The 14499-nt window shown below is 45.4% G+C and overlaps 1 protein-coding gene across 1 annotated transcript in view; it reads right to left on the bottom strand.

The window, feature by feature from the left end:
- Window positions 1–14499, bottom strand: part of LOC124802953 (dipeptidyl aminopeptidase-like protein 6) — a 765226-nt gene that overhangs the window by 49023 nt on the left and 701704 nt on the right. Inside the window, exon 12 of the mRNA XM_047264042.1 lies at window positions 6731–6749. Within this exon, the coding sequence (XP_047119998.1) occupies window positions 6731–6749 (19 nt within the window). The remainder of the gene's footprint in view (window positions 1–6730; window positions 6750–14499) is intronic.

Raw genomic sequence — 14499 nt, 5'->3', positions numbered from 1 at the left:
AGGCAGCAAAAGGAATTGGCCATGTAGTTTAGTCTAACTGTGCTATTTAAAGCAAAACACGAATAATAATAATAACAATAACAATAATAATAATATATACATTTATATATGTCTAGACGTTTGTTTCAATGCAGAACCAATAATTTTCGAGTAGAGAGTTAATGAATGAGGGACGCTGCACTGCAGGTTGCGATAAGTAGGAAATTTGAGTGAGTGAGGGACCTTATCAGGATGGTCGAAGCGGTTAGGGAAACCGCTAATGAGAAGCAGTAAATCCAGATTCGATTGTCCAGTAGAAACGTGCAACTATCTCCACTGCATTACCGCAATGTCCCGTACGGCTGAAAGCCACGAGTTCGCGCCCACCCTTTCTCTTTTCTTCCTCATCCTCCACTTCGTATACAAATGATGGTAGTGAACTGCTACGCTACAGGTATACCAGTAGTGAAACAGTATAGAGATCAAGAAAAGCTAAAGAAGAATAGATAGAGGTAAGGTGTCATAAGATTCAAGTTTGCAACAAGGTAATGCACGTAGTCCTAGTCACGTGCTCTAGGGAATCAGTTCCGCCTTACTCGTCGAGCGAGCAGGTTGTTCCTACTTTCGCGTGTCTAGGAGCGCCAAGTGCGTCGAACTTTTGTGTACTCGGTCTTATGTGTGTGTCGGCCTGTGTCACATCGCGCTCGCCTAGCGGAGTTCGTCGTCGGTTTGTTCTCTGACGGCGGGGCACTCTGCTCGCGCCATGTCTGTCGAGTCTCATTCCTGGTAGGGCTACCGTTCGTTACAGTTTTAACAAGAGAACGGCTCATGTGCAACCGGGCTTTCTAGACATTCGCGATTGGGTGGTTGATACGACTCAAGCTACATCTGATCAGGTAGATACTACTTATTCTGATTTGTATGCACTTTTTGTGAAGTTTCCAGATCCCTTGCAAGTAGACCGACTTCTCACTCGTGTTGGTTCTCAGTGATTTTTAAACATCGTGATGTTTCCGTTAATCCAGCCCGTCTTGCAAATGTGGCGATCGAACATATTCCAGTTTGAGTTTACAATCTTGCGCCCGAAGTAGCAGGTTCATTTTTTAAGGCGGCGTTGCTTCCTTATTGAGTCGCTCGGCATATTTGGCGGGAACGCTGGTCTGCTCAACATCGCTTTCAGTGTTACAATGGTACCCGAACAGTAGGAATGTGCCTTCAAAAGAATATTCCTTCGCACCTGAATGTTTGTGGTTACCAGATTCGTGATACGTTTGCAGGGTAAGAAAGAAGCTGCTTTCTTTGTAATGAAAGTGGCCAACTCAAATCCAACTGTCCGCGCTATGTTACTGTTTTAAAGTTGCTCTATGAAAAACATTGTCCGTTGACATCAGCTGAATTACTGTCTTCCCAGCCGGCTGTCAGTATCTCTCCAGCTTTAGTGGACGTTAGGGAGACATTATCCCAACTCCTCGCGACTTTCCGTCGTTATCGGCACTTTCAGATGCGCCCCCTGTTGACATTAAGGCGCCGGCGGACTCAGGATGGTGAAGACTTTGAAGTCATCTCTCCCCATTCTCGCCTCTCCGAGGTGATGGTAGAGGGTGCTTCTTCCATTGGGGATGCTTTGAATACTGACGATAGTTAAGTTCCTGTTTCGGCAGGGATGACCAGGCTGATTCCGTTGATATTAAAATGAATGTTGCTTCTGTGTCTTCTCCTCCATCCGTAGGAACGTCTGTTTTGGTGGGTTCCGATGATTTAACGGAGACATCGTCCGCTGCTCTGTCTTTCCTGTGGTCTAGTGAAACGCCATCCCTTCCTTAGTGTGATACGATGGAGCAACAGATTATTGCGGATTCTATTTCGAGTAGTCAGGTGACGCAGTCAGCTTCAGACGCTGCGTTACCTGTCAGTCCTTTACCTGATGATGATGTTCATCGCACCCGGTTGTGTTTCTCGTATTCATTTGAGTGGAGCGGGGACGCCTCCCTCGCGCAGCGGGCCTTGATGTGCCACCTACATTTCGACATCAAGAAGTTATGTTGTCATGGAGTGGCGTGAATCAACATTTCCAACCTGAGCGTGCAGCTACTCGACGAAGAAAAAGCATAGCATGGAACCTTCACCTTCCAGTGGAGAGGATTCAAACCCGGGACCTTCGTCTCCGCCGTATGGCGGTGCTGTGGAGAGCGTGACGTGATGCATACATTTTTTTCTAGTTCTTTTTTCATGCCTTACACTTGTTAGGTAATGAAGACGTATACATTTCTCACCCTAAATGTTAATAGGATAAGCTCTCCGTTATGGGTTGCTGCGTTGCAATTTATTTATGATTCCCAAGCTAATGAAATGTGTTTGCAACACGCGTTATTTCATGTGTTTTGTCTGTACTGAGAGTGATAGGGGAGAGGTACATGGAGAAGAAAAGGAAGGTGTATGTTGTGTTCATTGATATTGAAAAGGCTTTTGACTGTGCCAGAGGCGACAAACTGATGGAAATCCTAAGGAAACATGGAGTTGACTGTAGGGATAGACGGCTAATCAGAAATTTATGTTTGAACCAGAGAGCAAGAGTAAGAATGGGAGGTGTGATGAGTGAAGAAACAGAACTGGGAAGAGGTGTAAGACACGGTTGTTGTTTATCACCAAGACTGTTCAATATACACTCCTGGAAATGGAAAAAAGAACACATTGACACCGGTGTGTCAGACCCACCATACTTGCTCCGGACACTGCGAGAGAGCTGTACAAGCAATGATCACACGCACGGCACAGCGGACACACCAGGAACCGCGGTGTTGGCCGTCGAATGGCGCTAGCTGCGCAGCATTTGTGCACCGCCGCCGTCAGTGTCAGCCAGTTTGCCGTGGCATACGGAGCTCCATCGCAGTCTTTAACACTGGTAGCATGCCGCGACAGCGTGGACGTGAACCGTATGTGCAGTTAACGGACTTTGAGCGAGGGCGTATAGTGGGCATGCGGGAGACCGGGTGGACGTACCGCCGAATTGCTCAACACGTGGGGCGTGAGGTCTCCACAGTACATCGATGTTGTCGCCAGTGGTCGGCGGAAGGTGCACGTGCCCGTCGACCTGGGACCGGACCGCAGCGACGCACGGATGCACGCCAAGACCGTAGGATCCTACGCAGTGCCGCAGGGGACCGCACCGTCACTTCCCAGCTAATTAGGGATACTGTTGCTCCTGGGGTATCGGCGAGGACCATTCGCAACCGTCTCCATGAAGCTGAGCTACGGTCCCGCACACCGTTAGGCCGTCTTCCGCTCACGCCCCAACATCGTGCAGCCCGCCTCCAGTGGTGTCGCGATAGGCGTGAATGGAGGGACGAATGGAGACGTGTCGTCTTCAGCGATGAGAGTCGCTTCTGCCTTGGGGCCAATGATGGTCGTATGCGTGTTTGGCGCCGTGCAGGTGAGCGCCACAATCAGGACTGCATACGACCGAGGCATACAGGGCCAACACCCGGCATCATGGTGTGGGGAGCGATCTCCTACACTGGCCGTACACCACTGGTGATCGTCGAGGGGACACTGAATAGTGCACGGTACATCCAAACCGTCATCGAACCCATCGTTCTACCATTCCTAGACCGGCAAGGGAACTTGCTGTTCCAACAGGACAATGCACGTCCGCATGTATCCCGTGCCACCCAACGTGCTCTAGAAGGTGTAAGGCAACTACCCTGGCCAGCAAGATCTCCGGATCTGTCCCCCATTGAGCATGTTTGGGACTGGATGAAGCGTCGTCTCACGCGGTCTGCACGTCCAGCACGAACGCTGGTCCAACTGAGGCGCCAGGTGGAAATGGCATGGCAAGCCGTTCCACAGGACTACATCCAGCATCTCTACGATCGTCTCCATGGGAGAATAGCAGCCTGCATTGCTGCGAAAGGTGGATATACACTGTACTAGTGCCGACATTGTGCATGCTCTGTTGCCTGTGTCTATGTGCCTGTGGTTCTGTCAGTGTGATCATGTGTTGTATCTGACCCCAGGAATGTGTCAATAAAGTTTCCCCTTCCTGGGACAATGAATTCACGGTGTTCTTATTTCAATTTCCAGTAGTGTATATCTGGAGGAAATTATTAGTGAAAGTTCTGGTGGAAGGAGAGGAGCTTGTATAATAGGTCGGAGAGTGGGGTGCATAAGATTTTCAGACGAAACGGTTGTGATGGAAGGGAGTGCAAGAGACATGGGACAAATGTTAAATGATCTAAACACAAAATTAGAAGAATATGGAATGAAGATTAACAAGAAGAAAATGAAAAGCGTGGTAACTGGAGGAAAGGGGAGAAAATGCCGTATGAAAATAGGGGGAGAGGAAATAGAGCAAGTGAATAATTTCAGTAACTTGTGAAGTGTAATAATGGATGATATGTATTGCTCAACAGAAATTAGGAAAAGAATTGCAATGGCAAAAGAAGGATTCAAGAGGAAAGAGAAAATACTTTGTGGACCACTAAACAAATATCTGAGGAAAAGACTTGCCGAATGTTAATTGAGGAAGGAAGATGAAAGGGACTGGAGGCACTAGAGATCTGGATATGGAGAAGAATGGGAAAACTGAAATGCGAAGACCGAGTAAGGAATGAAGAAGTATTAAGAAGAGTTGGAGAAGAAAGAAACATGCTGAAAGCTATCAGAAAGAGAAAACGGAACTGGATTGGGCATTGCTTGAGGTGGGACTGTTTGTTGAAGGAAGGAATAAAAGGAATGGTGAAGGAAAAGGGGGAAAAGGAAAAAGAAGATATCAAATGCTGGACAATATACAGGGTGTTTCAAAAATGACCGGTATATTTGAAACGGCAATAAAAACTAAACGAACAGCGATAGAAATACACCGTTTGTTGCAAAATGCTTGGGACAACAGTACATTTTCAGGCAGACAAACTTTCGAAATTACAGTAGTTACAATTTTCAACAACAGATGGCGCTGTGGTCTGGGAAACTCTATAGTACGATATTTTCCACATATCCACCATGCGTAGCAATAATATGGCGTAGTCTCTGAATGAAATTACCCGAAACCTTTGACAACGTGTCTGGCGGAATGGCTTCACATGCAGATGAGATGTACTGCTTCAGCTGTTCAATTGTTTCTGGATTCTGGCGGTACACCTGGTCTTTCGAGTGTCCCCACAGAAAGAAGTCACAGGGGTTCATGTCTGGCGAATAGGGAGGCCAATCCACGCCGCCTCCTGTATGTTTCGGATAGCCCAAAGCAATCACACGATCATCGAAATATTCATTCAGGAAATTAAAGACGTCGGCCGTGCGATGTGGCCGGGCACCATCTTGCATATACCACGAGGTGTTCGCAGTGTCGTCTAAGGCAGTTTGTACCGCCACAAATTCACGAAGAATGTCCAGATAGCGTGATGCAGTAATCGTTTCGGATCTGAAAAATGGGCCAATGATTCCTTTGGAAGAAATGGCGGCCCAGACCAGTACTTTTTGAGGATGCAGGGACGATGGGACTGCAACATGGGGCTTTTCGGTTCCCCATATGCGCCAGTTCTGTTTATTGACGAAGCCGTCCAGGTAAAAATAAGCTTCGTCAGTAACCAAATGCTGCCCACATGCATATCGCCGTCATCAATCCTGTGCACTATATCGTTAGCTAATGTCTCTCGTGCAGCAATGGTAGCGGCGCTGAGGGGTTGCCGCGTTTGAATTTTGTATGGATAGAGGTGTAAACTCTGGCGCATGAGACGATATGTGGACGTTGGCGTCATTTGGACTGCAGCTGCAACACGGCGAACGGAAACCCGAGGCCGCTGTTGGATCACCTGCTGCACTAGCTGCGCGTTGCCCTCTGTGGTTGCCGTACGCGGCCGCCCTACCTTTCCAGCACGTTCATCCGTCACGTTCCCAGTCCGTTGAAATTTTTCAAACAGATCCTTTATTGTATCGCTTTTCGGTCCTTTGGTTACATTAAACCTCCGTTGAAAACTTCGTCTTGTTGCAACAACACTGTGTTCTAGGCGGTGGAATTCCAACATCAGACAAATCCTCTGTTCTAAGGAATAAACCATGTTGTCTACAGCACACTTGCACGTTGTGAACAGCACACGCTTACAGCAGAAAGACGACGTACAGAATGGCGCACCCACAGACTGCGTTGTCTTCTATATCTTTCACATCACTTGCAGCGCCATCTGTTGTTGAAAATTGTAACTACTGTAATTTCGAAAGTTTGTCCGCCTGAAAATGTACTGTTGTCCCAAGCATATTGCAACAAACGGTGTATTTCTATCGCTGCTCGTTAAGTTTTTATTGCCGTTTCAAATATACCGGTCATTTTTGAAACACCCTGTAAAAGGAGACAAATATACAGAAATGAAAAGACTGGCTATGGACAGACAAAAGTGGAAGAGGCTTAAACCATGACAAGACCTGCTGTAAGGCAGAATACCATACTACTACTGCCTCCCTGGGGGTGTGTTTTATTGATCTCGCTCTAATTTTCTTTTTGCTTTATCGGATCTGATCTTAAATACGACCGCTCACGCTTTTATAAGGAAGATGTCATTTGTTTACTTTGTCAAAATCCACGAAACATTTAGATGGGAGAAGATTTCAGCTGCGTCTGACGTCCTGTGGATAACTATAACTACTGGCACGAGCTTAATGATATGGTAGCTTCGTTGAGACTACAGGATGCTTGGATCTGAGCTATGCCACATTAGTATGTTTTACGTATTTTACAGCTTGTTCTAGTAATCGAATGGACCATTTATTTTTCTGCTTCCCTGTGCAGCCAGTGATTTTCAGTTGATGTAATCCCTGCCAACTTCAGTGACCACTGTGCTTTCCAATTACATTTAATCACGTCCCGCAGGAGGTACATTTTTCTCGCCGTACTTGGAAGCGAAATATTTTCCACCTCGCGGATCCCTCTCTGGATGATATCATTGCTGCCGTTGGAGGCGGGAAATTTGTTCCCAAGTCCATTAGATGGTTCAGATGGCTCTGAGCACTATGGGACTCAACTGCTGAGGTCATTAGTCCCCTAGAACTTAGAACTAGTTAAACCTAACTAACCTAAGGACATCACAAACATCCATGCCCGAGGCAGGATTCGAACCTGCGACCGCAGCGGTCTTGCGGTTCCAGACTGCAGCGCCTTTAACCGCACGGCCACTTCGGCCGGCCCCCAAGTCCATTATCCCTCAATTATAGAACGGTGGGCTACCATGACCGTATCTCGACTTCGCGCTGCATTCATACAGCTGCAATGAGGAGGACTCGGGAATTTTATTATTTGTCGTTAGCGATCTTTGTGGTAGTGCTCGAGGCGTCCCATTAACAATAATAGGAGTTCACCACGCGAAGGCGAAACCCCTGCAACTCAAAATACTGCAATTATATGGTCTTAGTTTGCTCTCCAACCACGTTCGATTCTCCAGGATGTCGTCGGGCCAGCCGCTGTGGCTGAGCTGTCCTAGGCGCTTCAGTCCGGAACCGCGCGACTGCTACGGTCGCAGGTTCGAATCCTGACTCGGGCATGGATGTGTGTGATGTTCTTAGGTTAGTTAGGTTTAAGTAGTTCTAAGTTCTAGGGGACTGATGACCTCAGATGTTAAGTTCCATAGTGCTCAGAACCACTTGAACCATTTGTATCGTCTAATTAGGCTTCTAATCCGATCTCAAAGGACGTGTCTCACTATCCTTTCTTCTATAAATGATCGTGAGCGGCCATCTCAACCTGATATAATGAATGCACGTTCCCGGTATTTTTTTTCGATCTTTACACTGGAGTGCCACAGACGGTATACAGTCTGATGATTTTATTTTCCTCCTTGATAATGTTGTTACACCAGCTCTCTATGAGGAGTTTTTGGCAGCTTTTCACCCTCATGAGGTATTTGACATTGTAGTTCACTCTCTTTATCGAAAATCGCCGGGTTTGGGTTGGCTCGCCAAAGAGTTTTATGTTCGATTTTGGCCTCTGACAGGAAATACGATAACATCCGTCGTGGATGAAGTGCTGCAAGGGATACACATCCCGCCCTCTTTCAAGGTTGGAAAAATTGTTTTAACTCCCGAAAAGACAGAATGTCTGTCTGTGGATCAGGTCCGACCAAAAACTCTACTCAATTTTGATTATAAAATCGTAGCGCGGGTGATCAATAGCCGCTCGTCGTTTTGCTTGTTAACATTTCGGGGCGTTATCAAAGTTGTCTCCTGGATCCTACTTTCCGGAGTCCTGTTGCTGAATGTCCTGATCTGATCTCGATTGCTTCCAATTTTCCTGTGTCGGGAGCTTTACTTTATGTTGATTTCGATCACACGTTTGACCAGTTAGTCATGATTTTCAGGTACCTGTGTTGAAGGCTATTGGTTTTAACGATGCCGCACGATGGACCTACACTTCATTCATTGCTGGTACTCCAGTGTCTATTGAGATGAACGGTCACCTTACTCATCCCATAACAATGTGTCGCTGTGCCCCATGTATATGCTGTTATTAGTGTTATTTCTGGAACATTTACTGCGGTCCATAGCTGCTAGATTCGGTGGCTGGTCGTTATTGGGAGACAGGTTCAGCGTTCGCGCATATGCCGTTGACGTTATGGTACTTCTTCGTACTCATGACGATGGCATTGAAACAGAGGATGATACGCGTAAAGCTGAAATACTAAACACCTTTTTCCAAAGCTGTTTCACAGAGGAAGACCGCACTGCAGTTCCTTCTCTAAATCCTCGCACAAACGAGAAAATGGCTGACATCGAAATAAGTGTCCAAGGAATAGAAAAGCAACTGGAATCACTCAATAGAGGAAAGTCCACTGGACCTGACGGGATACCAATTCGATTCTACACAGAGTACGCGAAAGAACTTGCCCCCCTTCTAACAGCCGTGTACCGCAAGTCTCTAGAGGGACTGAAGGTTCCAAATGATTGGAAAAGAGCACAGGTAGTCCCAGTCTTCAAGAAGGGTCGTCGAGCAGATGCGCAAAACTATAGACCTATATCTCTGACGTCGATCTATTGTAGAATTTTAGAACATGTTTTTTGCTCGAGTATCATGTCGTTTTTGGAAACCCAGAATCTACTATGTACGAATCAACATGGATTCCGGAAACAGCGATCGTGTGAGACCCAACTCGCTTTATTTGTTCATGAGACCCAGAAAATATTAGATACCGGCTCCCAGGTAGATGCTATTTTTCTTGACTTCCGGAAGGCGTTCGATACAGTTCCGCACTGTCGCCTGATAAACAAAGTAAGAGCCTACGGAATATCAGACCAGCTGTGTGGCTGGATTGAAGAGTTTTTGGCAAACAGAGCACAGCATGTTGTTATCAATGGAGAGACGTCTACAGACGTTAAAGTAACCTCTGGCGTGCCACAGGGGAGTGTTATGGGACCATTGCTTTTCACAATATATATAAATGACCTAGTAGATAGTGTCGGAAGTTCCATGTGGCTTTTCGCGGATGATGCTGTAGTATACAGAGAAGTTGCAGCATTAGAAAATTGTAGCGAAATGCAGGAAGATCTGCAGCGGATAGGCACTTGGTGCAGGGAGTGGCAACTGTCCCTTAACATAGACAAATGTAATGTATTGCGAATACATAGAAAGAAGGATCCTTTATTGTATGATTATATGATAGCGGAACAAACACTGGTAGCAGGGTACCAGGTTGAGATTCATTGGGAGAGTGCTTAAAAAATGTAGTCCATCAACAATGGAGGTGGCTTACAAAACACTCGTTCGACCTATACTTGAGTATTGCTCATCAGTGTGGGATCCGTACTAGATCGGTTTGACGGAGGAGATAGAGAAGATCCAAAGAAGAGCGGCGCCTTTCGTCACAGGGTTATTTGGTAACCGTGATAGCGTTACGGAGATGTTTAATGAACTCAAGTGGCAGACTCTGCAAGAGAGGCGCTCTGTATCGCGGTGTAGCTTGCTGTCCAGGTTTCGAGAGGGTGCGTTTCTGGATGAGGTATCGAATATATTGCTTCCCCCTACTTATACCTCCCTAGGAGATCACGATTGTAAAATTAGAGAGATTAGAGCACGCACGGTGGCTTTCAGACAGTCGTTCTTCCCGCGAACCATACGCGACTGGAACAGGAAAGGGAGGTAATGACAGTGGCACGTAAAGTGCCCTCCGTCACACACCGTTGGGTGGCTTGCGGAGTATAGATGTAGATGTGGATGTAGACATACCGGTGCTCAAGAGCGTTATGGATGCATTTTGTCGTTTTACGTGAGCACGGATTAACGACCGGAAGCGTCGGTTTCTTGGTTTGTGGGGATTTGGCGAGGTAGAGATTCCGTGGGCTGTGGCAGTCTCACGCCGTCGATCGTAGGGCGCTACTATTGATCGTTGTCCGATGGCGGTGGCTGTGTTGAACTGAAAGTGCATCACTGACAGGCTTCACGGGACGATCTTTGAACACGAGCGTCGCTCCCTTTCGTTGCTTTGTAAGGTTAGGAACTTGGAAACTTTTGTGTTGGGCAAAGCCTATTTTGTTGCCCAAATTTTTTCTCTTGCTTCGACGATGTCCCGAAAGCTACAACGATTATAGGGCACGTTTATCCGGCGAAACACTATTTTTCGGGTGCGCTAAGAGGATGTGGTGAGACTGGGAGGTTTCGGCCTCCCTGATGTTCGGGCCAAGGGTTCTGTCTGATTTCTTCGACGCACTGTTTTAAACGTGTGTTCACGTCCCTCAGTCACTTACAGCTCACCTTTTTGCCCATCTGCGACCTGTGAGCTTAATCCCTCCGATATAAACGTTGGTAGGATAAATCACAAATTAAGGCATATTCGTGAATTTTTTTCTTGATGTCAGTCATTTGAGGGTTGACATTCTTTCCCAGTCGCATCTCTCTGTTTAAATGCTGTTATGTCGATGGTTGCTTCCAAATCGCGATTCCTCTAAGGAGCCTCTATCTCCTGAGCCAGATTTGAAGGTTGTTTGGTCCAGTGTTAGCCTACCTATTTTTCCGATGGAAGTGGCGTCCTCGTCGTGCAAGTCGTCCATAACCTTATCCCCACCAACTTTCGAATTTTTCGCATTGGCCTTAGTAAGACACACCGAGGCCATCGTTGCCACGAAACGGGTACATTAAGTCATCGGTTGGTCGCCTGCGGATGCAGATACTGGAGTTGACCCCGCCGACAACTGGCCTTTCTTGCCAAGACGACGCAAGCGGCAATCTCCAGTGAGATTCCCCTGTGTCCCGATTCAACTTCATTCCCCGAAAGAAGAAAAATACGGTTATGTGACTTGTCGGACATTATTTTCATTATGTGGTAGGTAGCGTATGTGACCCGGACCCTGCTGCCTTTTCATCACTATGTGGTTACGGCCCGCTGGATATGGCAAAAGATGTCACACTATCGTGAACTTTTTGCGAATATAGTCTACCTGGTATTTAATCGTCAAGGAGTGGGATGACACGTGGAGTCCCTTTTCTGTTAGTGTGTTTTATTCTTGTTACCTCGATTTTCGTAAACTTGAGAAAAACAAAAGGGGGTAGCGTCTTTGATTACTAATCAGAACGTCCTCGTTCCCAGGTTCGAACTCTGCCACCACGTAAATCTTGAATAAAAATCATCAAAATTGGTAGCCGAAGGTTTCCTGCATAACAAGTCACCCTAATAATGCCAACGGCCTTTTCAAAAAGGGTTTGGGGTTTGAAACCGCCCCTGAAGGAGGAAGAATAAGCAATGATCAGCGGCATTAGGATGCAGAGGACAACGGTAACCACTGTATTAGAAACGTATAATGTGCTTCACAGGACACATGTCCTGTAATTGGAAAAAGTGTAGAGCCAGCCGTGGTGGCCGAGCGGTTCTAGGCGCTTCAGTCCGGAACCGCGTGACTGCTACGGTCGCAGGTTCGAATCCTGCCTCGGGCATGGATGTGTGTAATGTCCTTAGGTTAGTTAGGTTTAAGTAGTTCTAAGTTCTAGCGGACTGATGGCCTCAGATGTTAAGTACCATAGTGCTCACAGCCATTTGAACCATTTCTACATGGAAAAAAGCGTTTAACAATATCAGATGGTGCAAGATGTTAGAAATTCTGAGGAAAATAGGAGCTAGCTATAGGAAGAGGCGGGTAATATACAACATGTACAAGAGCCAACAGGGGACAATAACACTGGAAGACCAAGAACGAAGTTCTCAGATTAAAAATGTGTAAGACATGGAAGTAGTTCCAATGACAATGAGCACTATGGGACTTAGCATCTGAGGTCATCAGTCCCCTAGAACTTAGAACTACTTAAACCTAACTAACCTAAGGACATCACACACATCCATGCCCACCGGAGCGGTCGCGCGCTTCCAGAATGAAGCGCTTAGAACCGCTCGGCCTCACCAGACGGCATGTAAGTAGTCTTTCGCCCCTTCTGTTCAATCTATAAATCGAAGAAGCAGTGATGGAATCAAAAGAACGGTTCAAGAGTGGAATTAAAATTCAGGGTGAAATGCTATCAATGATGAGTCGCTGATCACGTTATTAGCTCCACTGAAAATGGAGAAGAATTACGTGATCTGCTCAGTGGAATGAAGAGTCTAATGAGTGCAGAATAATGAAGAAAGACGAACGTAATGAGAAGTAGTAGAAATGACAACAGTGAGAAACTTAACATCGGGATTGATGGTCATGAAGTAGATGAGGTTAAGGAATTCTTCTACATAGGCAGCAAAAAACCCATGACGGACGGAGCAAGAAGGACATAAAAAGCTGACTAGCACTGGCAAAAAGAATATTCCTGGCCAAGAGAAGTCTATTAGTATCAAACATAGTCCTTAATTTTCGGAAGAAATGTTCGAGAATGTATGTTTCGAGTATAGCATTGTACGATAGTGAGACATGGATTGTGGGAAAACCGGAACAGAAGAGAATTGAAGCATTTGAGATGTGGTGCTACAGACGACTGTTGAAAATTAGGTGGCCTGATAAGGAATGAGGAAGTCCTGCCCAGAATCGGAAAGGAAAGCAATACATCGTAAACACTGACAGGAAGAAGAGACATGAATATAGGACATGTGTTAAGACATCACGGAATAACTTCCATGGCGCTAGAGAATAAAAACTGTAGAAGAAGACAGAGTTTGAAATACATCCAGCAAATAACTGAGGACGTAGGCTGCAAATGCTACTCTTACATGGAGAGAAGAGGGTTTCGTGGCGGGCTACATCAAACTAGTCAGAAAATTGATGAATTATTAAAAGGGAGATACTGCATACAGTCTAATAAGCAGTAGCTGTAGGAAAAAACACCGGAAAGTTGGAAACAATACTTGTATGAACTCTATAGTTGGCCATGCAAAATTAAGTAAAATGTAAGTGAGGACATGATGCAAGGATATGATGCGCTGGATGCAGTATTTATTTCTGAATTTAAAAAAGCTACGCACGAAACTGATACGCACAAATGCTCAGAGGATCTATTACTGGGGTTAAGCGGAAGTGCAACAAGTATGTAAACCGGAAAATGAAATTGATAAATCGGGGAAAGTTACATCATATTTGGAAAAATAATGTAATTATTACGCTCCCAAAGAAACAGAGGACAGAGGGAGGTGGAAATTATTTAATAATTAGTCCAGAATCACATGCATCATAAATACCAACAAAAGTCTTTATTGAAGTATGATAAAAAAAAGCCAGAAAGTATATCATAAGAGGACCAATTTGATATCAGGGAAACAAAATGCAGTTGGGAAGCAATTTTAGAACTATGATTAATAGTAGGGTGCAGATTCAAGAAAAATAAGTAAACGTGCATTGAATCCGTAGATTTGGTAGAGGCTTTTGATAATGTAGGCTGAATAAAAATAATTTCCTTTCCTAGGGAGGTCTGAATCAGCTGTAAGTCTCTTTGCCCGAAGGTGCCTGACGGAAAGATACGGGAGTGTAAACTCACTAATAGTGTAATGTAGAGTTGTGTATTGTGACCATTAATAATTTGTACACTGAAGAGGCATTGAAGATATGAAGGACTATTTTGATGGTGAAAGTTGTTTTCCACGGACAGGAAATCGGCATTCTGTGGTTCGCTGGTGACATGGGAGTAGTCATCGAAGGTAATTGGAGTTTTGTCAGGTGCTTAGTGAAATTAAAAGTATGTTCGATGGCAGCTGTAATACGCATTTTAAAAAAAAAGAAAGATAAAGTTATAATGGACACTTCAGTTGACAAGCTGGAATAAATATAGACAAGGGAATCTTGAAGCTATGATCAAATTCTGCAGTCTTGGAAGTAGAGGAGATGAAGATGCAAGAAAGACGTAGTAGCAAGTATTGCACAAGTTAAATGGGTTATCTGTTTAAAAAAAATTAAAAAGAAAACTATAGAACAGAAGGATAAACGAAAACTAAGTTTGGAGCACATCTTCGTATTGGCGAGCAATGTGGACAATGGGGAAGACGAAAATCAAATGAATGAAAATGTTGATGTGTGGAATTAGGAGAATCTGTTGAAGATCAGACGGGGTGACAGAGTCTGGAAAGAAGTGCTGCAACGGGT

Source organism: Schistocerca piceifrons, chromosome 6, assembly GCF_021461385.2.
Source record: "Schistocerca piceifrons isolate TAMUIC-IGC-003096 chromosome 6, iqSchPice1.1, whole genome shotgun sequence".
NCBI classification, from domain to species: domain Eukaryota; kingdom Metazoa; phylum Arthropoda; class Insecta; order Orthoptera; family Acrididae; genus Schistocerca; species Schistocerca piceifrons.
This window is presented reverse-complemented; position numbering and strand designations above follow the sequence as displayed.